The sequence below is a fragment of the Notamacropus eugenii genome, chromosome 1 (assembly GCF_028372415.1).
Source record: "Notamacropus eugenii isolate mMacEug1 chromosome 1, mMacEug1.pri_v2, whole genome shotgun sequence".
NCBI lineage: Eukaryota > Metazoa > Chordata > Mammalia > Diprotodontia > Macropodidae > Notamacropus > Notamacropus eugenii.
The window spans coordinates 203,461,192-203,482,926 of record NC_092872.1 but is presented as its reverse complement, the minus strand read 5'-3'; the positions used below and the strand labels follow the sequence as shown (position 1 = coordinate 203,482,926).

The 21,735-nt window shown below is 36.5% G+C and overlaps 1 protein-coding gene across 1 annotated transcript in view; it reads right to left on the bottom strand.

The window, feature by feature from the left end:
• Window positions 1–722: 722 nt before the first annotated feature.
• LOC140514417 (scavenger receptor cysteine-rich domain-containing protein DMBT1-like) overlaps window positions 723–21,735 on the bottom strand; it is a 32,509-nt gene continuing 11,496 nt past the window's right edge. The window contains exons 4-11 of the mRNA XM_072624745.1: window positions 21,376–21,563; window positions 17,649–17,675; window positions 15,074–15,224; window positions 11,788–12,005; window positions 9,547–9,719; window positions 6,770–7,158; window positions 4,306–4,577; window positions 723–1,042 (exon numbers count right to left, since the gene is read on the bottom strand). Of these exons, the coding sequence (XP_072480846.1) occupies window positions 948–1,042; window positions 4,306–4,577; window positions 6,770–7,158; window positions 9,547–9,719; window positions 11,788–12,005; window positions 15,074–15,224; window positions 17,649–17,675; window positions 21,376–21,563 (1,513 nt within the window). The 3' untranslated portion in view covers window positions 723–947. The remainder of the gene's footprint in view (window positions 1,043–4,305; window positions 4,578–6,769; window positions 7,159–9,546; window positions 9,720–11,787; window positions 12,006–15,073; window positions 15,225–17,648; window positions 17,676–21,375; window positions 21,564–21,735) is intronic.

Below are 21,735 nucleotides of genomic sequence, written 5' to 3'. Positions count from 1 at the left end.
ATTGTTTTACTTGAATTAACAAGACATCATGAGGCAGTCATTTATAGACTTAAGAAAATGAATGCAAAAAGCCAAAAGAGAAGTCTGACTTTGGGTCACCACATTCTTGACCTTCAGATTTATCATCTGTTTAAAAAAGTTTCAGAATGAATCATTTCTAAGTTCTCTTCCAACATAGTATTCTAAGGTTGTAGAAGCACATTAAGCATCCATCCATGCAGGCAAATTGGTCATTCACCTATTTGTCTCATTGACCATTACTGAGATTTAACCCTTTCAGAGGGTGATCACTTCTTCTGGACTTAGAATTCATGTGATCATAGGATCATTACTCTAGACTTAGAAGGGGCCTTAGGCATTATCTAGCCCAAGCATTTCATTTCAGATGAGCAAAGTAAGACCAAAGGAGGTTAAATGATTTGTCTAATACCATATGGATAGTAAAGAGAAGAGCAGGATTCAAACTCAGGTCCAGGTGTAACATTCTTCCCACTGTATCAGATCCTGGCTAGAAAAGTCAATCAGAGATCAGTATTAGATGTACCCAATGCAGCACTGGAATTGCCTCAGGGAAGCTAGTCTGGAATGCAGCAACCAGAACAGTAGGTAAAAAGGGAAAATAATCAGTGAAAGGGAAAATCCTGGGAGCAAAAGACCTACAGATAACAAATTTTCCTAAAGTGAGAAATCCAACCCAAAATCAATACCAGAATACTCAACAATTATGTGGAATACATTAATTTATTGTCACTATTTAAGACACACAAAAAACCCTCTGAAAGGATACCATTACCTATTTCAGACTAATTATTCTCTCTCCTACATGACTGTGCAAATTATGGAAACTAAACTAACTGTTCAGAAATAAATTCCAATTTCGTGAGGAGAAATTATTGCTCTCAGCTCCACTTAATGTTTCACCCCAGCTCATTTTTAATGATTTTTTTTCAGAAGCAGCACATTTTAATTCCCAGCAGCACTGTGATCCCAAGAAGGAAATTGTTTGTTCTTCCATTTTCATGAGGAGATCCACTTATCAAGCCTGCAAACCAAGAGAGAAATATCATTCACTTAAGGGTGTCAGCAGCAGTTGATACTATTATATGAAAATTAAGTGACATTAACTGTTTTCTGCCTACTGGACTGTTTTTTTAGTCAAGGCTTAGATCAGAGATTCCAAAACTTATTTGACCTACTGCCTTGTTTTTTAAAGATTACTCAGCACCCCCTGGAAATCTTCTTTAACCCTTTGACTTTGTTTTGAAATTTGTGTCATTTCAGAAAATATATAAAATATTTTTTAAATGATGCATCTGAAATTTAATAATCTATTGCAAATTTCTGAGGTTTTGGAATTTCTGCATTAAAATTTTGATAATGAAATATTGAGTCATATAACCATATAATATCATATTGTAAACAAGTTAACACACACACACACATATTTCTGCCAGTACATGCTGGACTTCCTAACAATGGGTCACATACTGGCCTGCCAACACTTGCTTATTGAGACCTGTTGGCAGACTTGACCACTGATCAGTTACAACTTGCATTTTGTGTGTTTATTTGAAAAATAACTTCTTTACTACTTTAATTCTGTTGTACAACAGATGAAATGTGTGAAGCTTTTCAAAATTTTCTTCCCTTCTTTTCTTATGCTTCCATTGCCCCCTTATTTTTTATCCAATGCCCCTCAATTTTGCCAAAGGCTGCCCCTGGATTGTCCCAATACCCCTAAGGGTGAGGGTGATATCACCCACTTTGTGAATCTATGATACATGCTCAGGGTAGTAAGTAGGAGAGCTAGGATTTGAAATCTGATCTGATTTTAAATCAATGCTCTTTAAACCATTTGTTCTATTACTTGTGTTGTTGTTCTAAGAAATCAGTAAAATCAGGTGTGAAAATAGAAATAATATTGAATTTGGAGTTGGAACATGTGGGTTTGAGTTATAAACTCAAATATTTTGAGCTCTAGGTTTACGATTAGAATTAATGACACCTATTTGAAGACAAGTCATTGAAAATCTCTAACTATCACTTTTCTCACTGGTAAAATTAGAATAATGTTTATCATGCCTATCAAGGTGCTTGTGAAGAAACAATTTAAAATATTATAAGAAGGAATGAATAAATTAAAAAGCATATGCTAACCATTATACTAAGCTCTGGGGATACAAATATAATAATAAAGATAGTCCCTACCCTCAGGGAACTTATATTCTAATAGAGGAAGACCACACATATGATGACCAAAGAGGGACACTTTGGTAAGGAATGTTATAGGAATGGTAAGAGGGTCCATATATGGGTAGGTTTGTAGACCTAACCCAGCAGAGTTGATTTGATCATGGTACCAAATGAAAGGTTGTAACACAAGGAAGGGCATGCTTTCTGTGGTAAATTGGTTGGCAAGGCTGTCAGTAGGAAGTATAAAGGAAGCTGGAGCTTTCTGAGAGGCTAGGGTTTTCCTAAAATGATGGAGATAAGTATGATAAATATTATTCTGATTTCACCGATGAGAAAAGTGATAACAGGAGGTCTTTGATGACTTAGAGATAAAATAACTCACTTTAGATATGTGAATTATCATTATTGGTAGCAATAATGACATTAAATCAATCTTCAGAGTGGCATAAATTCATTTTCTATCTCCACTATATGTGGTATCCCAATCAGATGCATGGAATATCTGGAATGATGGTGTTTAATGTATCTAAGTTGTAGATAATAATTTACTGAGACTTTCAATGGAATATAAAACTAGTGTTTCAGACAAATTCTTTCCAATCAGATAAATTGAATTTGTTTTCCCCTAGCTATATGCATTTGCTGCAGTAAAGCATGCAATTACTACAAAATATAACAAGGATGAGTGCAGTTTTTCCACACTTTGTAAAAATAATAATTTTGTTGTCATGTCTGACTCTTCATGACCCCATTCAGGATTTTCTTGGCATACTGGAGTAGTTTGCCATTTCCTTCTCCAACTCATTTTACAGATGAATAGACTGAGGCAAATAGGGGTTCAGTGACCTGCCGAGGACCACATAGCTAGTAAGTGTCTGAAACCAGATTTGAACTCAGGAAGATGAGTCTAGGTCTACCACTCTATTCACTGCACTGCCTAGTTGCCCTGCAAATAATAACAGTTCACATTGATATAGATCTTTGAGATTTAAAAAGCATTTTACATACCTTATTTCATATGATCATTATATTAACATGGGATGGGATGGGGTGGAGAGTGGCATTATCATTGCCATTTCATGGATGATGACATTAAAGCTCAGAAGTTAAGTGACTTGCCCAGGGTCACACAGCTAATAAATATCTAAGTCAGGATTTGATTATTCCAGGTCCAAAACTCTATCTACTATACCACACCACATTCTTGTTAGTGCAGGTAAGTTTAGGTACACTTAAAAATCAAATCCGAAAATAAAGACAAAGGTAGCCCTGTGTGGAATTTCATGTCTGCTTGATACAAGCCAATTATCTAGTTGTTTCCAAGTGTTCAGATGTTTGATGTCCCATGGATAAAACCTCCTGCACTTTTCATTTAAAGATTTTAAAAGGTTGTAGAAGACACCTTAACATCAGATAAATATTTTATGTCAGTAACAAATACCTGATTAACTAGTTTGAAACTATTGTTGATGGTTCATGGTTGAAAAAACAAGCAGATTACTTAAATACAGTTAGTTAACAAGCTTTTATAAAGCACTTATCAGGCACTGTGCTAATGTCCTAACAAAATAAGGTAAAACCCATCCCTGTCCTGAAGCACCATACATTCTAAAGGGGGAGACAACATGCAAACAGCTAAACATATGCATTACATATACATTTATATAGAGAGAGATTATAGGTGGAAAGACAGATGAGAGATAGAAAGATAGATGATAGAGAGAGATATAGAAGATAGATAGAAGATAGATAGACAGACAGATAGACATATAGACAGATAGATAGATAGAAGATAAATAGACAGAAGAAGAGGAGTCACTAGCAATTTAGGGCACCAGGAAAAGCTTCTTACAGAAGATATTACTTGAGCTGAAGATTGTTGGAAGCCAGAGAAAGTAAAAGGTGAATGTGAGGGGTAGAGCACTCCAGACACGAAGGCAGCCAGTGGGAGGGCAGGGATTCAGAAGGAGGTTCAGATGGGTGAGACAGCAAGGAAGTCAGTGTCTCCGAATCACAGAGTGCATGGAGAGGATGAATGTTCAAGAAGATTAGAATGGTGGGAAGGATCTGAGTTATGAAGAGTTTACACAGTGACAGGTGAGTTCCAATTACCAGTCTGTTTTTCCACAGATATTTCCCTCTGTAGACGAACTGGTCCCACCACAATATCCAAGTTGTCCCACTCAGGGTGTGTTTCTCGCTTTGATCTGAGTGTACATCCTCTTAGACACTTAGAAGATGCATTATCTGCTCTGCATATGACCATTTGGCATTTCAGATAAACGGCATCATGTTGTTTAAGAAATCTGAAGGCATTAAACTTGAACTTGACAACATTTGGGTTTGAAGAAGAATAAGCAGCATAGGTGGGGTCACTCACACATCTGGAAAATAAAATTAAAGTGAGATAAGACATAAGACATCTCTTCTATTGGTTTGAAATCAGGGGAAATCTGAGATGAAACTGGAGCACAATGTAGCTTGATATTTAGCAGAAGGAAATCTGTGTTTGTAACAAGAGACATAAATTCTAACTAAAGAGGAAACATGAAGGAAGATGGATGCAAATAGGAGTTGGTAGATATTCCACTTCAACTCCCCATCCCAACCTGTAAATGGTTCTGGTTATGCATATTTGAAACCTTGCAGTTATGGTATTTTACCCCTCCCTCTGATAGGTCATCTATTCTCATGTTTTCAAGTATTATAACTCTGTGGATGATTCCTGTTACTCTCTCTAACTGACCTCACTTGTAATCTCTTATCTCACATTTCTACCTACCTCCTGTATATCTCAACTTGGAAATCACAACATAACCTCAAACTCAATTTTTATGAAGCTAAACTAATCTTTCACTGAAATTCAGCTCCTCCATGAGAATTTTGTTTTGGTTCATGATGCCACCATTCTTTCAATAACTCCAGCTGAAAACCTTGGAATCATCTGCTGCCCCTTCCTGCGTGACTCACCTACAGCTTATCACCAAGTTATGTTAGGACTTTGTCTCTTCCATTCCATTACCATCACCACCATCCTAGTTCATTTAGCCTTCACCATTTTGCTCATGGACTATTACAGCTACTTTCTAACTGATCTCTGCCTCATCTAATCCATTCTAGGGCACCACTGCAGTCATCTTTCTGAAACATACCTTTATTCATATCTCAAAAAAACTCCCAACAAACTTCAATGACTCCCCATTGGAAATAAATAAAGTCCAAATCTTTTTAGCTTTGTATTCAATGTCTTCCACAATCTGGCTACAATCAAATCTCTCATCTTTATATTTCATTAGTTTCCACTCAATCCAAATTTCTCTATTCACTTATACCTGGAAAGGTCACACACATTGTTATATTTATGTCTTCTCTCATTCTTCTTCTATTGCCTGAAATACCATCTACTTCCTATATAACTAAGCTCTACTCATCCTTTAATATCCATATAAAATTCTACCTTCTCCATGGAGATTTTCCTGACTTCTCAAGCTATTGTTTTTATTGTAAAATTGTGATAAGACCTTGCTGGGTCCATTGGTCAGTGTATATTTCTATTAATTATTTTTAAAAATTTTATTCATCTTATCTCCTTTATGTGAAGATCATAATTCCCTAAAGATCAGAGATCATGTCTTATACTTGTTTGTATTCTTTACCGACACCATAGGCACTCAAGAAAATATCAATGAAGAGGAAAATGATGTATCTTCCCTCAGTCTCCATGGACCCAATCAATCTCCATAACCTAGCAATTCTTTTTTTAAATGCCTTTCACACTCTTTTTTCTCTCTTAATTTCCACAGCCACCACTTTCTTGTTTTAAGTCCTCATTAATTTATGCCTACATTTAGTATAGTACCAGTTTTCTAGCTGATCATCCTGATTTCAGTCTTTGTCTTCAAATTTGCACAGTACATTATTACTAGATCTGAGTTTCTTTCACTGAGTCGCTACTTTATTTAAAACTCTTTAAAGGTTTCCCATTGCTGCTAGAGAAATGTTAATTCTAGTGAAAGTTAGTTTTAATAAACTTTATTTTAAAAATTATATATATATATTTCAAATAGTTGTATTGGTGCTCGCTTTCCTTTCTTTTCGCTAATAAAGTTTGAATTCAGATATTCAGATAAAGATTGAATTTCAGTTGGCTTAAATTTATTCAGTACTGATGAAAGGCAGTGTGAATAATGAATTGAGCCCTGATGAAGTAAGAAAGTTTGTATCCTAGTCTTCACTTCACCCATATGACCTCAGGCTCATTACTTCATGTTTCAAAGCCTCAGTTTCCTTATCTATAAAATGGGGAAAATATTTGTACTACCTATCTCACAGTTTTGCTATGAGGAAAAAACTTAGTAAAATGGGACATACTATCTAAATGTGTGCTGCTGCCATTACTACTATTACTAATTATAGAATTTTTGCAAGCATAAAGTTGGCTAAATTTTATCTTTTTCAAATTGGCTTTATTGTATGGAAACAGTAGACAAATAGAATTCCCTTTGATTAATCCTGAACTTCTGGTTGTCATAATCCAAAGGAAATTAACAATTTTTTAAAATTAAAGAACTCTTACCCATGTCGAATTAAATCATAGGTCACAGTTTTAAAATCATCAGCAAAGGGAGAGGCCACACAAGTATCTACAGAAAGTACCAGATTTGGGTCAAATTGTCTCAGCATAAGTTGAAAGAAAACATCCTGGTTGAGTTGTACATAGTATGGGGATTCAATCACTGGATGTTCAAACAATGGAGATTTGTAAAATGAGACTTTCAGTCCATAATGGCCATATTGATATCTGGTAATATCAATGGAGTCATTTGCTAAGTATTTGACTTCTACCATGACATTCTTATTCATTCTGCAGGAGAGATGTAAGTGGAAGTTCTTGAGCCTGGAAATGACTCTGTTGGATTGGTCCGTAGAAATCACATTGGAGTAGATGATGGTGTCATCTTTTTCCTTACCAAATCAAAGACAAAAATAAAGCAATATTTTAGGAATTATATTCTACCAAAGAGCTAAAACCATGAAGTTATAACAATCCAATACATAATCAGGCCCCCTTTAAAATCTGCAACTACTCTCCCTGGAAAATTCAAGATCCTAACTTTGAACCTTAAACTCCTTCAGTCCACTCCAACCTCTATGATGACTATCACAGCAGTGATGGTTCACTGTTGCCTCAAATTGATCTATTTGTGACAAAGAGAACTTTTCCACTATGTCATTTTGTCCCTTTACCTTTCTAGCTCCTCTTCTTTCCCACTGCTTTTACCCTTTGAGTCTGGGAGTAGTCTCCCTGACTCTTAAAAACCAAACTCTGGCTCTTCAAAGTGTGGGCTTTGCTGGAAGTTGCCTTGAAGAGCTAATGAAGAAAAGATTGTTTCCCTTCATTCAGTTTTCCTTACATATTTATATTTTATGTATAGTGATTTTTAAGAAAAATATTCAGGAAGGAAAACATCTAGGTTGAGAGACGGTGACATATGGTTTGCTTTCCATTGTTCATGCTAAGGAAGAGAGCAGGACTATCCAAAATGTGACTTGTCTATAATTTTGGAATGTACAAGGTGAAACTATATAGTAAGAGCATTTCCCTGACCCACTCATAAAAATCACCTTCATTGCTATATAATCACAGGTCATAGATACCAGATCTTGTAGAAATCCTTGTATACTTTTAAGCTTTGGCTATTTATGTTGTAGGCAATATAATTAATATTTAGAGCAATAACATTCCACAATTTTATAAAATGTAGCCTTCTTTTAGATCCTGGGACAAATAAAAAATGGCAGCCATGAATAGAAAGAATCTTTTTCAGCAGCTGAAGAACTGAGTGCTGTCCAAGGTGCTAACTCTGTGCCCAAAGACCAAAACTCTCATTATGATGTTAATCAATATCAATCAGTCAAGCATTTATTAAGTGGCTGTCAGGTGCAAGACACTATTATGTCACATATTGAAAGATGCAACTTCAGCAGTTAAAGCCTACACAGTTAAACAAAGTCTATATGGTGGGCATACTTAAAATGTAAAGATGGAAAGGCAATCTTACCTTTTCAGAAGACAGGTAGCAAAGGTAGACCCAGGCTATAAGTACTCAATCTTTGTTGATTATTTTATTGGGCCCATCCTCAGTATCTTAAAGGTTGTTCTCTAAGCTTACAACTCTAGATCATTTTGAGTAAGAATAAGTTGTTTCAGTGCTCTAAGGAAATGTACCCTGACAGTATCCAGTGATCTGATACTTCATATGACCTCAATGCCATGATCCTGAGCATTTCACTCTGTGTTCAGCTGCTGCTGAACTAGGATGGGATGTTGTGCCTTCTGTGTATCTGGAGGAATGGAGTCCTTACCCAGGGTTTGGTTGCTACGTATGTATTGTTAGGAGTCAAAGGCATTGGTCTGATTCTTTATCAGACCAATGGAAAATTGATGGCCTGGGTTGGCTTGCATGAAAGTCATGCCATATGTCTATTTGAAATAATTTATTTTAAGACTCTACCTTCATCTATCTATAGAGATTAGTGAAAATAACTAAGGTTGGATAGTACTAGCCAGCATAACCTTATTTCATGACAGGTGGAGCTGTAGTCAAAATAAAAGAGGAAACACTCAATTTTGGTTTTCAAGTGTGGTGTTCATTTTTTCTGTACTGCCTTCACCCATATTTAATCATTATGCAAGTCTTTTTAGAAGACCTTGAAAATATGTATAGAGGTACATATATCATATATATTTATTTATATTGCAACTGAATTTTACTTCCTAATTATATTCTTCTGAGGGTAATGTTTAAATTAGTTTGTACTTTTGCATTTTGTGGAGAAACATTCATGAATCGGAGGCAACCCATTATAAGAGCATACAGGGGCTGAGAAGGGTGTATTGGAAACAATATTGAATATTGAATGGGGAAAGCTAGGTTTTTGACCCAGTTCCATCATTTGCTAGCCCTATGACTTTCAGCACAATGAGGTGTAGTGGAAAGAACATTGGAATTAGGGTTAGAAAACCTGAGGGTGCATCTTGGTAGGGATGCTTACAAGATATATGACATTAGGCAAGTTGCTTAATTGTTCCAAGACTTAGAGCTCACATCTGTTAAGTGGATAATGCCTATTTTACCTCACAAGATTGTTGTGTGAAAAGTGCTTTGTAAACCTTCTAGTACTCCATAAATGTGAGTTATCATTTATTGTTCACTTCACTTAGTCCCATGTGATGAAGTAGGACCCCATATTCTCAGAAGTCCCTATGTCCCCTGATGTTGTCCAATTCATTCTAGAATGTGACTTGATTGTACTGAAGTTTGATTGTACTTGAGATTCATGGTTTCTTACCTGTATAATAGTTCCACAACCATTAAATGGGATGCTGAATATTATGTAGTTTGTGATGACTTCAGGCTCACAGGATGAGTTGTGCAAAGATATATTCTGAGTATTATAACCTAGTGACTGCAGATATTGCTTGCTGATTACTGCATACATCTGATCTTCTGTGCATGACAGTGCTAGTGGAGAAGGGGAGGAAATTGTATGATTACACAAGAGTCCTTAATTTCAGTTTAAGCTCTGCTGCTTGCTATCTGTGTGGTTTTTGCCAAATCATTTAACCTCTCTGAGCTTCAATGACTGAATTTGTTAAATGGGAACAGAAACATGAACCTGATCTATAGCATCTTTGTGAGAATTAGTTGGGGTCATGTGAGATTATTACAAGAGGAAACACAGCACAGTGGACATAGATCCGGATTTGGAGTCAGAAGAACAAAATTTGAGCCCTGGCTCTTCTAATTACTACTTATGTGACCTTAAACAAACTGTATGACCTCTCTGGGTCTCCATTTCCTCATCTGTCAAATAAAGGGTTTGGAACAGATGATCTCAGAAGAGGCATGAATAGTGAAGAGTGCACTGGACTTGGAGTTATGAAAGGTCCAAGTTCAAATCCTGATTCCGATACTCGACTAACTCAGTGACTCTGAACAAGTCATTTAACCTCTCTTTGACTCAGTTTCCTCATTTGTGTAGTGAGAAGATTAGACTCATCTACCTAAAGACCTCTTATAGCTCTTAAATCTAGGTTTCTATATATTTGAACAATCTTTGAAAAGATATATGTTGTTATAGAAATATAAGAAAAAAGCAAATCCACTGTGAGATGTGATAAAATACAGAGAGTGCCTGACACCTGCTGGGAATGGTGGTTTGGAGGCAGATTTAGTGATTTAAAGGTGGTTAAAGGTGGTTTGCTCAAATCAGGAACACTGGATCTCAGATGGGCAAATTTTCTTATTCGAGCAAGTCTGAAAATGTTGTCCCCAATGAGAAATACAAACTTTACTTCTAGATCTGTCAATGGCACTTAGTTGGGAAAGGAAATTTCTACAGAGGCAAAGAATGGCTCTTTTGTATTGAACAATGGAACAGAATTTTGGGTTGCAGTCTTATAGTCCTAAATGAGTTGCTAAATCACACCAAATACTTTACAAATCTGGATCTTGTCTGTAAAGCTAACAACAATCACTTATCTCAGAGATCCATGGTGAGGAGGAATCAGAAACAGATGATTGCCATGACTTTACTGGTATAGCACTGAGGAAACAGTAGGGTTTCTCAGTTGCGAAGTGCTAGTCTCCTGCTCAGTCTAGCCACATTATCCTAGTCAGTCTCACCTCTATTGGGATTTTCCTGAGGTCCTCATCTAGGTTTATGAAAGAATTAACAAGGGCCACAAATGAATTTGTTCCATGAACGCATGACGCATCTGTGATTTCAGTGGTATGTATAATTCCAGATATAGGGGCTCCTTATCCTGTATCAGATCTAAACCCATATATATTCTTCAATAGATAAATTCTAGAGAATTGCTATCATCTCTAAACCACACAAAGATCAGAAGACTTACTTAGAGCAAAACAGCTAATAAGTGTCAGAATCAGGATATGAACCCAGATCTTCCTGACCCTACTACATAACAGCAATATGGCTACTAACACTACAGGGTTTATTCTGAGGAAAAGTGGCATTATGGAAAGAGCTCTGAATATTGTTTCAAATCACCTGAGTTTCGATGGTCTCCCTCTTTGCTGGCTGTATAATCCTGGGCAAATCACTTTGGCTCTTCAGCCTAAATTCAATCATATGTAAAAAGAGGATAATAACACTTATGCTACCCATCTCATGGGAGCATTATAAGGATCAAATGAGATAATATATATAATGAACTCAGTAACTTTAAAATGTTGTATAAAAATGAACTGTTTTTACTGTTATTTCAACCGAATATTGCTTCTCTGAAGTTGGCCACTTAATTTTTTTTCCTTTTCTTTTGTTTCCTTTTTCATCTATCACCCAAATCTCCTAAGCCAAGAAAAAAGAAGACATGCAATATCAATTTGGCCTGAGCCTCAGATTGGTGAACATTCCTCTACACAAAGGCTAGATATGAACATGAATTATAAATGAAGTGGTTTTGTTTTGGTTTGTTTTTTTCCCCTTGCATTTGTGTAACCTGATATTAGTGGGGGAAGGAAAGAGTAGAGGTGGAGAGGTATAAACATCTCTTTTTTCACTTGCCTGTATCATTATTATCTTGTGGAAGAGCAAAATAAGAAGCCTGGAATCCAGATTTGGTAACAAATGAGTCACTAGAAAATTGTACTTTCATCTTGTTGGAAGGAGACAAAAATGTCTCATTGGAAGCATCACAGAAACGCCCTAGAAGATCAGATGAGCTCTGGAATCCATCAAAGATGTCAACACGACTCAAAGAACAGCTAAGGGAGTGTTCATCCCTGTGAAGTTGAAATTAAAATAGAGATTATATCATCGCTCAGGCATTTGAGACATTCATACATTAGTGGTTAACTTTTTCAAGAGAAATGATAAGGAATATGGCGGTACATGCCTGTAATTCTTGCTACTGAGGGAAGCTAAAGTTGGTGGGTTACTTGATTTCAGGAGTTCTGAACTGCAATAAGGCTAAATCTTATCATGTGTCAAACTGGAAGCAGAGTGGTGGTGGTGTTGGTAAAATGCCTGGTATATCATAGGTGCCAAGTACTTTTGGATTTGTCACTATGGGTTTTTTTGCATAATAATGTCTGATGCTTATAAATATAATTTTTCATTTTTAAAAAGTCCACATAATTTCTCATGTAGTCCTCAATAGCAAACCTTCAAGGTATTAAGAGATAGGTATTCTCATCTCCATTTTATAGATGAACAACCTAAGTTTCAGAGAAGTCAAGTGACTTTCCCAAGGTCACATAGCTAATAAGTGATAAAATCAGAATTCAAACTGAAGACTTGAATAGAAAATGCCAAATTCAATGAACTTTCTACTATACTGCAGAGACTCCCATAGCCCTGGTCATTACAATGGAGAAGTGGGAAATTTTTCTCTATTCCCTAGAGCAACAGGCATGAAACTTTTTGGCCTCAGGACTCCATTATGTTATCAAAAATTATGGAGGACCCTAAAAAGTTTTTGTTTAGTGGGCTATATCTCTGCATACTTTCAATATTAGAAATTGGAATACTTGTATTTACAATGAAAGTAGTTTTTATCTAATGGTTTCCCTGAAAGGTCTTAGGAACCTCCAGGAGTCCACACTTTGAGAACCTTTGCCCAAAAGAAAGATTTATGTTCTTTGATATCCAGTTCTTAAAAATAATGATTTGCCTTTTTAAAAAATCTAAATGTTTATTCTGGTGTCATACTCTTTAAAGAGGCAAATGGGGATATTGGGGTTGTATCAAGATGTCAACAAAACAACTAATTGAAAATGTAGTAGTAACCCATTAAGTTTCTTTTGCATCATGGTAACACAAGTGACTGATACTGATTAGCAACTAGCCTCAAAAAAAAGAAAACACCTCTCCTGATTCTTTACAGAGGTGGGGTACCATGCATATGGAACACTGAATATGGCATGAGGGGTTTTTTTGATATATTAGTTTTACTGAACTTTTTTTCATTCCTATTTTTTTTTACTATAAGGGATGGTTTTCTAGAAAGGGTGGAAGATAAATACAGTGGGAAATGTAAGTTATATGAAAACAAAGTATATTAATAAAATTTTACTTTGAAAACAAACCATCAGATAACTTTGTTATAGGACACAGGCAAAGCAATGGATATCTTTTCTCTCATAGGTTTGCCCTAGAGAATGAGACCTATGGGATTTTATGTTAGAATTAAAACCCTACTACCTTCCTCAGAATCATGCTCTGATTTCCTCAAACCTATGCTACTATTTAAACTACAAAAATGTTCAGGAGAGCAGAGATGAATGGTGATGTCATGCTTTCCCTGAGCTCAATACTCTGGTGTTCAGAATTCTTCCACTCTACCTCCTCCAGGTCCTCAAAGTTCCTAGGAATTTCACTCAATGTTCAATAACCAAAGTTATAATAATTCTTACAAAGGCAAGGGCTCCAGTTTGGAACCTTCCCTGGGAGTCCCAGCCAACTTTCCTCAGAAATATTCAACAGTTATTAGGTTAGCCTTTGCCTTAGAGAGAATGAGTGTGGCCTTGGATTTTGAACATTGAATGAGATTCCTAGGAACTTAAAGGTCCTATTGGAGGTAGAGTAGAAGGGTCCTGACCACTGGAGTAGTCAGCTCAGGGAAAGTGTGGCTTCACCATTCATCTCTGCTCTGTTGAATGGTTTTGAGGTTGAAATTGTAGCATGGGTTTGAAGGAATCAGAGCAAGAGTCTGAGTAGGGAAGGACAGTTTTAACTCTATAATACAATCACAATGGTCTCATTCTCTAGGACAAGCCAAAGAGAAACCAGGATGAGTCACAATCTCTTCTCTGCCCTTATTCCTTCAGACCCTCTTCATCTCAGTCCATGCTACCAGGCTAATAAATGAACAGTCTTGTAGGCTGAACAATGATAAAGTTTTGTAGCAAGGCTGAAATGCAGATAAGCTCACAAGCAAGGCTAATGTAAAAAGAAACTCTTACTTTTTAGAGTTCAAAAGATTTCTTTGAGCTCTGTTGGGGTAAGGGTGGGAGTAACTTCTATTCTCTGAGAAATCTGACAGCTAAACGTTTCTGTGTTTTCCGGGTTATCAACTATATCTTCTGATGATCTGACTCACTTACAAATGCAAGCTGTACAATTATTATTATTTTGCCACAACATCCTGAGAGATAAATTAGTATAGAAGACAGTACAAGCTGGAAGTCATTAAGTCTGCTTTCTAATCCCAGCTATCCACTAACTGGTTGCATAACCTTGGGCAAATCGGTTCTGTCCAGTAGAAATCACAGGGCCGTAGAGTTAGAGCTAAAAAGAATTTCTGACATCATTTGGCCCAATTCCTTCACTTCAAAATGGAGGAATCAGACCAAGAGAGAATAAATGATTTGCCCAAGGTCATAGGTTGTATGTAATAGAACAGAATTTTAACAGGGATTTCTAACTCCAAATCCAGCACTCTCCCATGTTGCCCCTCAAATGAAATTGAACTAGATGATCTCTAAGGTTTCTTTTTAGCTCTAACATTCTGTTAATCAGTGAAAGCAGGAAAAGGTACATAAAGGGAATTTCAGAATGCCAAGGGCAATTCATGTAGTTTCACAGTTTTGCTGAGGGTTATGATTCCATATGGCAGAAAGCCACTAAAATCTGATTTTCCCATTTGACCAATTTTAGTCTTATTCCTCCATTACCAGCACTATAAAGGGATTGAAGCTTCATATGAATAATGTAGGTACGACAATGAAATGCAACAAGAAATTTTCCAAGTCTGATAGAAATCAGCATCCAACAAAGCAATTTAGCTCCTCCCTGGTTAGAGATAGACTGAGAATGTTCTTAATATCAATAATCCAGTTGTCTTACTTACTCAAATGTTTTCAAGGTAAGGCTTATCTGGTAGGTCTTTGGCACTTCAATCTCCCAGATACATTTCACGCTGTGTGGATAGTTTTCCAGATATGATGGGCTAGAAAATGTCCCTTTGGGCTGAACAAGTAGACCTCCACAAGGTACAGCAGCTACAAAGTGGGGAAAGGACCAGTTGGTAATGTGATCAAGTTGAAAGAGTCAAGGCACATGGGCTTCAGGCCTGACTGCATCACTGCCTGTGAGACCTTAGACAGGTTACCTCTAGGATCCCTGCTTTCCTCATACATACAGTGAGAGTTGTCATCAATAAAATTTTTTTTATTAAGGAAAATGAGAGTTGGAGAGATCCTTTGTAGTTGTAAAATTCTCTGATCTATGCATTTGCTTGGAATTCTATTCCTAATTTCTCCATACCCTCTTATTCTTTTCTTTTTTCTTGCATAATTTTGACCAGAATAATACTCTGTTTGAAATTTGTTGCTTGGATAAACTTATGGAATGTTGTTTATTAACATCTTCAGATGAACACTTTACCTCTACCATTGACCTCTTGGGTAGCATCTACAGAGTCTAATTTTAAGTTGAGCCAGGATTTAACCCCTGTTAATCTGAATGATTTAGTCCAAATAATCACAAAATCATAGAATATTAAAGCTAAAGGCCATCTTGTACCAACTATTCCAACTCTCTCATGTGATGTAAAAGGAAAGTGAGGAGTGAAATGATTAAGATTTAAGCTCACATAGAGAGTAAACAGGAAGGCTAGGGAATTGAATTCAGGTCCCTTGTCTCCAAGGAATTTCCATCACACTATGTAGTCTCTAAAATAATCCTGTCTCATGTTATGCTATGTTATGTTATGTTGTGTTATATCATATATTATACTGTACTGTACAATATATAATATAATGATACTACCTTATTAGGTACATATATACATGCATAAATGTATGTGAGTGTGTGTGTGTGTGTGTGTGTATATATATGTATATAAATATTATGGAAGGGGCATCTAGGTAGCACAGTGGATAGAGTGCCAGGTCTGGAGTCAGGAAGACTCATCTTCCTTAGTCCAGAATATGGCCTCAGAAACCAACTACCTGTGTGACCCTAGTCAAATCACTTAACCTTGTTGTCTCAGTTTCTTGTCTGTAAAAAATGAGCTTGAGAAGGAAATAGAAACAACTGCAGTATCTTTGCCAAGAAAACCTCAAACGGAATCACAAAGAGTTGGATGCGACTAAATGACAACAAGAATATATGTGCATAAATATTTCTACATACATATGTACACATACACATACATACATACACATATGTATCGATAGAGAGATGATAGATGATAGCTAGATAGAGATAGATAGATAGATAGATAGATAGATAGATAGATAGATAGATAGATAGATAGATAGATAGACAGATGCCAATCACTTATACTTACCAAAGAATTTCCATATCTGTTTAGTAGACAAGCAATATGGTATGGTGGATAGAGAATTCTCCTTGGAAGAGCTAAATTCACAGCTTGCATGATGGCTTGTTACCCTAAGTAAGTTACTTAGCCTCCCAATACTCATAGACCACTCTGGGACTCTAAGTTGGAACAACACCAATCTGTATTGGTTAAAGAATTTTTGTGTTGGGATCTCCCTAACAAATGAAGTCAAAGGCCTTGTCCACATAAACTTGCAAAATGGATATAATGATTCCCACTTTATAGATGAGAAAACATAATCCCAGAGAAGTTAATAACAATTTATAAAGTGTTTTGAGATTTTTTCTAACACTTTATATGTATTTTCTCATTTGATTTTCACAGAAGCCGTGGAAAGGAGGTACTACAGATCCTACTATCCTCATTTTATGGATGAGAAAAGGGTCTCTCAGAAAAGTTAATTTACCACAGCTTATATATGTCAGAAGCAAGATTTAAACCCAGGACTTATTGATTCCAAGTTAATCACTCTATTAGTCATTTTTAATGATATGCCTAGGGCTACACAGCTAGATGTAGCTAGGGATAACTAGGTGGTACATTGGAGTGAATACAGGGCCTGGTCTCATTTTTTCTGAGTTCAAATCTGGCCTCAGATACTTACTAGCTATGTAGCTCTGGAAAAATCACTTCCTGTTTGCCTCAGTTTCCTCATGTGTAAAATGAGCTAGAGAAGGAAATGGCAAATGACTCCAGTATCTTTGCCACAAAAAAAACCCCAAATGGAGTCACAAAGAGTCAGATATGACTGAAAAATGACTAAACAATATCAAAGCTACACAAGTAACTAATGGCAAGACTTCCTAGAATCAGGGTTCCTTGAATCCCAAGAGTGGCACCACACTGCCTCCTACTTACCCTAGCATTGAGTGCTAGCTCTAAACTTGGGAAGAGGGGAAGGAGGCAGGAACTGAGCTCAAGACACTGCAGCTAGAAAATAAAACAACTGATATTATGGACACTATTATTGTATCCTTCTGAAATCCTCTTTTCTTCATCCACAAAAATCCCCAGAAATCCACAAACAACTCCCCTGTTGTGGCATGGTTTTGACTGAAGAAAAAGAAGGCTTACTTACTTGTTGGCACTGTGATTGATGTAGAAGCTGGAAGATCAACACAACAGGAAAAGTCAATACTGGGATTTAGATCATTCTTATTCATGAAAAATGTCAATGAGCTTTACACAAGATTTTAAAGCCTCAAACTGTGGTAGCCTTGGCATAAGGAAAGATTTACATGGGCAACGATCACTTTCCCTTCATGTAATCAAATGCTATCCATATCCAAGTTTTTGTCTAGGCCATACTTTCTATATTCCAGAATTCCCCACTGGCATACTTTATCTCTCCTTGAGTCTCATTCCTTTCTCTTTGCTATATTTCTTACTCTTCATTTTGCTCTAGCCCAGAAGCATTTATATGCATTCACTAATTCCAAAATCCTTCCATTTCTTCTATTCTACTTCCCAAGGCAATGCCATGATTGGTTCTACCTTTCTTGGATCTTTAGTCTTCCTTTGTCAGAGTCAGCTCCTTTCTAGTTCTATGTACCATTTGTACACTGGATTCTTCCAGTGAGTATCTAGGAAGATCCCCTTACCAATCTGTAGGCACAGTTCAATTTCAAAAACTTTGACTTGGCACTCCCAACGTGCCAGGCACCATGCATGCAAAAATGAATATAAGTCTCTGCCTTCAAGGAGTTTTAACTTTGCCTTCTGTCTCCTGCATTGGAATGAAAGCTTATGTAAGTTAGGTGAGTGGAATGATATGGGGATCAATATAAGGTAAAGATCCATTGCCTTCAAGTGTCAACTACTTTTGTCTGTAATTCCAGTGTTAAAAAAAACTCATTCATTTGAAATTTGAATATAATTTCAGAGGCTTGTAAATATCCCTAAGTTTATACTTTAATTTATTATATATTATTATTACTAATAATGTATTTATTATTTATTTGACACCTTTTTACCAGATATTTGCAAAAATATGGTATAAAATGGCAAACACCTAGGACTGAGGTGGGAGATGGAAAGCCAGGGGCAAACAAAAATTTATTTTTTTAGGATTTACATGATAAATTTCTATTTCTACCAGGAAGGAGGTAAAGACAGTCAATCAAACTCATCAACAAAAAGTTATTTAATTCTTACTCTGAACAGGCTATCTTTGGTGCCTCAATTCACAGAGATGAAACATTTTGGTTCAGATGCCAAGGAAAATTGGGTAGGAGGAGAATATTGCAAACCCTCAAATCTACTCTGACAGTATCTAAGATTGAGTGTGTGAGTCCATTGATTAAATTGTAATTAACATGAAGTTTATGCAATGAACTTTTTAAACATGGAAGAAATTTACTTGTTTGCAAGTCCCCTAAAGGCAGAGACTGTATCATCTTACATCTTTATGCCCCTTAGAGTAAAGTACAAGATGTTGAAAATATGCACAATACTTAATAAATGTTTGTTGCCTTGAATATTTTTCCCACTAGCTGAGTGGAGCCCCCCAGTTATTGGTGAGACATTTAGTAATTTATGAGGATCACAGGTTCTCTGCTACAGCAGAGGGGATGAGGAGAGGGAAGGTCTTCTATCTCTTTTATCTCTCTGTTGTACTCCTCCCTCAGAGAAACCCAGAGAGTCAGAGCTGGTCATCCAGGAGGCTGCTGGCACAAAGAGAACCACTCTGCCCCCAGAACAAAGGCTATGTCTATGTGAGACTTCAATTCAAATAATCCACTTAACAGAATTTTCAGAGCTGGAAGGGAACTCAGGAACATTTGGCCCAATCTGCTTAAAATGGTCCATTTCATTTTTTGAATTGCTCAAATCATTAGGAAATTGTTGCTTTTCTCAAGCCTAAATTTCCTTCTTGATGACTTCTGTTCTGTGCTTCCATTTTGCCCTTTGGTGTCAAGCAGAAAAAAAAAATCTAACCCCTCTTCCATGGGATAATTCTTCAAATACTTGAAAATTCAAGGTGCCGTTCCTCCTTTGAACCCTTTTCTTTATTCAGGTTAAACATTACCAATTCTTTCACCTGTCAATCATAATCTCAAAGCTTTTCACCATCTTGACTGTCCTCCTCTGGATGTTCTTCAGTTTATCAATGTCTTTCTTAAAATGTGGCTATGAAACTGAACCCAGTACTAGAGATGGGGTCTGAGTGGGGCAGGGGACAGCAGGACCATCATTTCCTTATTCCTGCACACAGGGTCTTTTCTTGTATCCTGAGATTATATTTGATTCCCTGACTGTTCTGTCACTCTGTGAAGACATAGAGAGAGCTCAGACCTCCACATCTCTTTCAGATGATTTAACATCCAGCCTATTGTCCTCATGTTATGGTTGGACCTTAGATGAGACCATTCAACAACTCATTGACCCAGTAATTTAAAAAATTCAGATAGGTCTGTTATGGGACTAGTTAGTAGAGATATAAAATGAGAGATTTAGAGTTGGAAGTAATCTTATAGAAAATGGAAACAGATGATTTAAGAGATTTTTCCAATGTCATAGAAGAGTAAACTTGGAATTTAAACCCACATCATCTCACTCCCAATCCAGCATTCATTTTTTTAACCATCCCATACTATTTGCCATATATAGGTCTAACCACAGTTAATCCTTGGGAAAATCTATATAGAACCAGGGAAGAGGCTCCACCTTTTTTTTCTGCTCTCAGTACTGCCCAGACATTCCATAGGCACCTCTGATCATTTGTCTTCTCTGAAAATTCCCTTCTACTTCTATGAATGTCTAAAGCCTATCTATCGTTCACATCAGCACCATTGCTACCTCCTCAATGAAGCCTTCCCTGTTGCATGGTTTTCTTTTCCTTTTGGAATAGGAATTATTGTGTCATATATAATATATACACATACACAATGCTGACTTAGGACATTCTTGGACCATCATCCTTCAGGATCATAGATCCTTAGAATCTCAGCATTTTAAGGGACTTAAAGCTAATGTAGTTTAACATACACTTCAAACAGCAATACTCTCTATTACACCTCCAGCATGTGGATCTCTACTCCAGGACTTTCGCCAATGAGAACTTATTACTAATCAAGGAAACTCATTCAAGTTCTAATTGTTGGTGAGTCTTTGCTTATAGCAACACCATACATATGTATACCTTAGTTCCCCAACTACACCATAAGCTTCTCATTGACAGCTTCAGGTATCAAGCTATTTCTGTGTCCCTTACATTGCTTAGCAGCTCATAGGGACTTGATAAATATTTTTGAAATTAATAAATATGTGTTTCCTGGTTCAGAAGACAGATTTGGAGTTTAGAAGTAACTTTTAGCCATAGCATCTGATATACGTACATGTATTTATATACATAAACACATGTGTGTATATATATACATATTTATATAATACATATAATATATAATAGTATATATTTAGATAATATTCATGGATTCCAAAGGGCTTATTATATGGTTAGACAGTTCCCTTTAATGCAATTATAGGAGTATGTATAAACATCTGAATAGAGTATGAAACTTGGGTGAGAAGACACCTAAGAAGGTGTCACACCAAACACCTGGATATTTAAAATGCCTTAATATTGGGCTAAATATTTTACTTTTGAATATTGATCATCCTATAGAAGTATACTTTTTCCCTTCTCCTTTTTCTCATGTTGGTGGTCCAAGAGTCTCCCAACTTAATCCAGGACATTCATCAATTGGTCTATCTTTTTGAATTGCTCAACACAGAATTGAACATGCTTCTCATGCAGTAGTGTTGTCCTAGGTGATAGGAGTCATTTGATGCTCACTCACACTTACCTTCGAACTCAGAGTAGTAATAACCATCAAACCAAGCAGAAGACTGGCTTGAATTTCTAGAGAACACAACAGTCATGATGTTCGAAGAGGACTGGTAGGTGAGGTAGAGTCCATTGCATACTTTCCCCAAAGAACGAGAAGTTGGGGTCCCATCAAATACTTCAACATATTCAGTGGAACAGCTTAAACTGAATGTGAAGGTAAAAAACAAAATACATTGTCTGTCTCGTGTTGTTCTCTTTGACAAGACATATTCCTGTCTACTAAAAGATCATAAGAGAGGTTAACTCAACCCCATGAGTCCAATAACCTGGAAATGACAATGCCCCAAACTATAGGCCTAACTTCTAGCCCAACTCC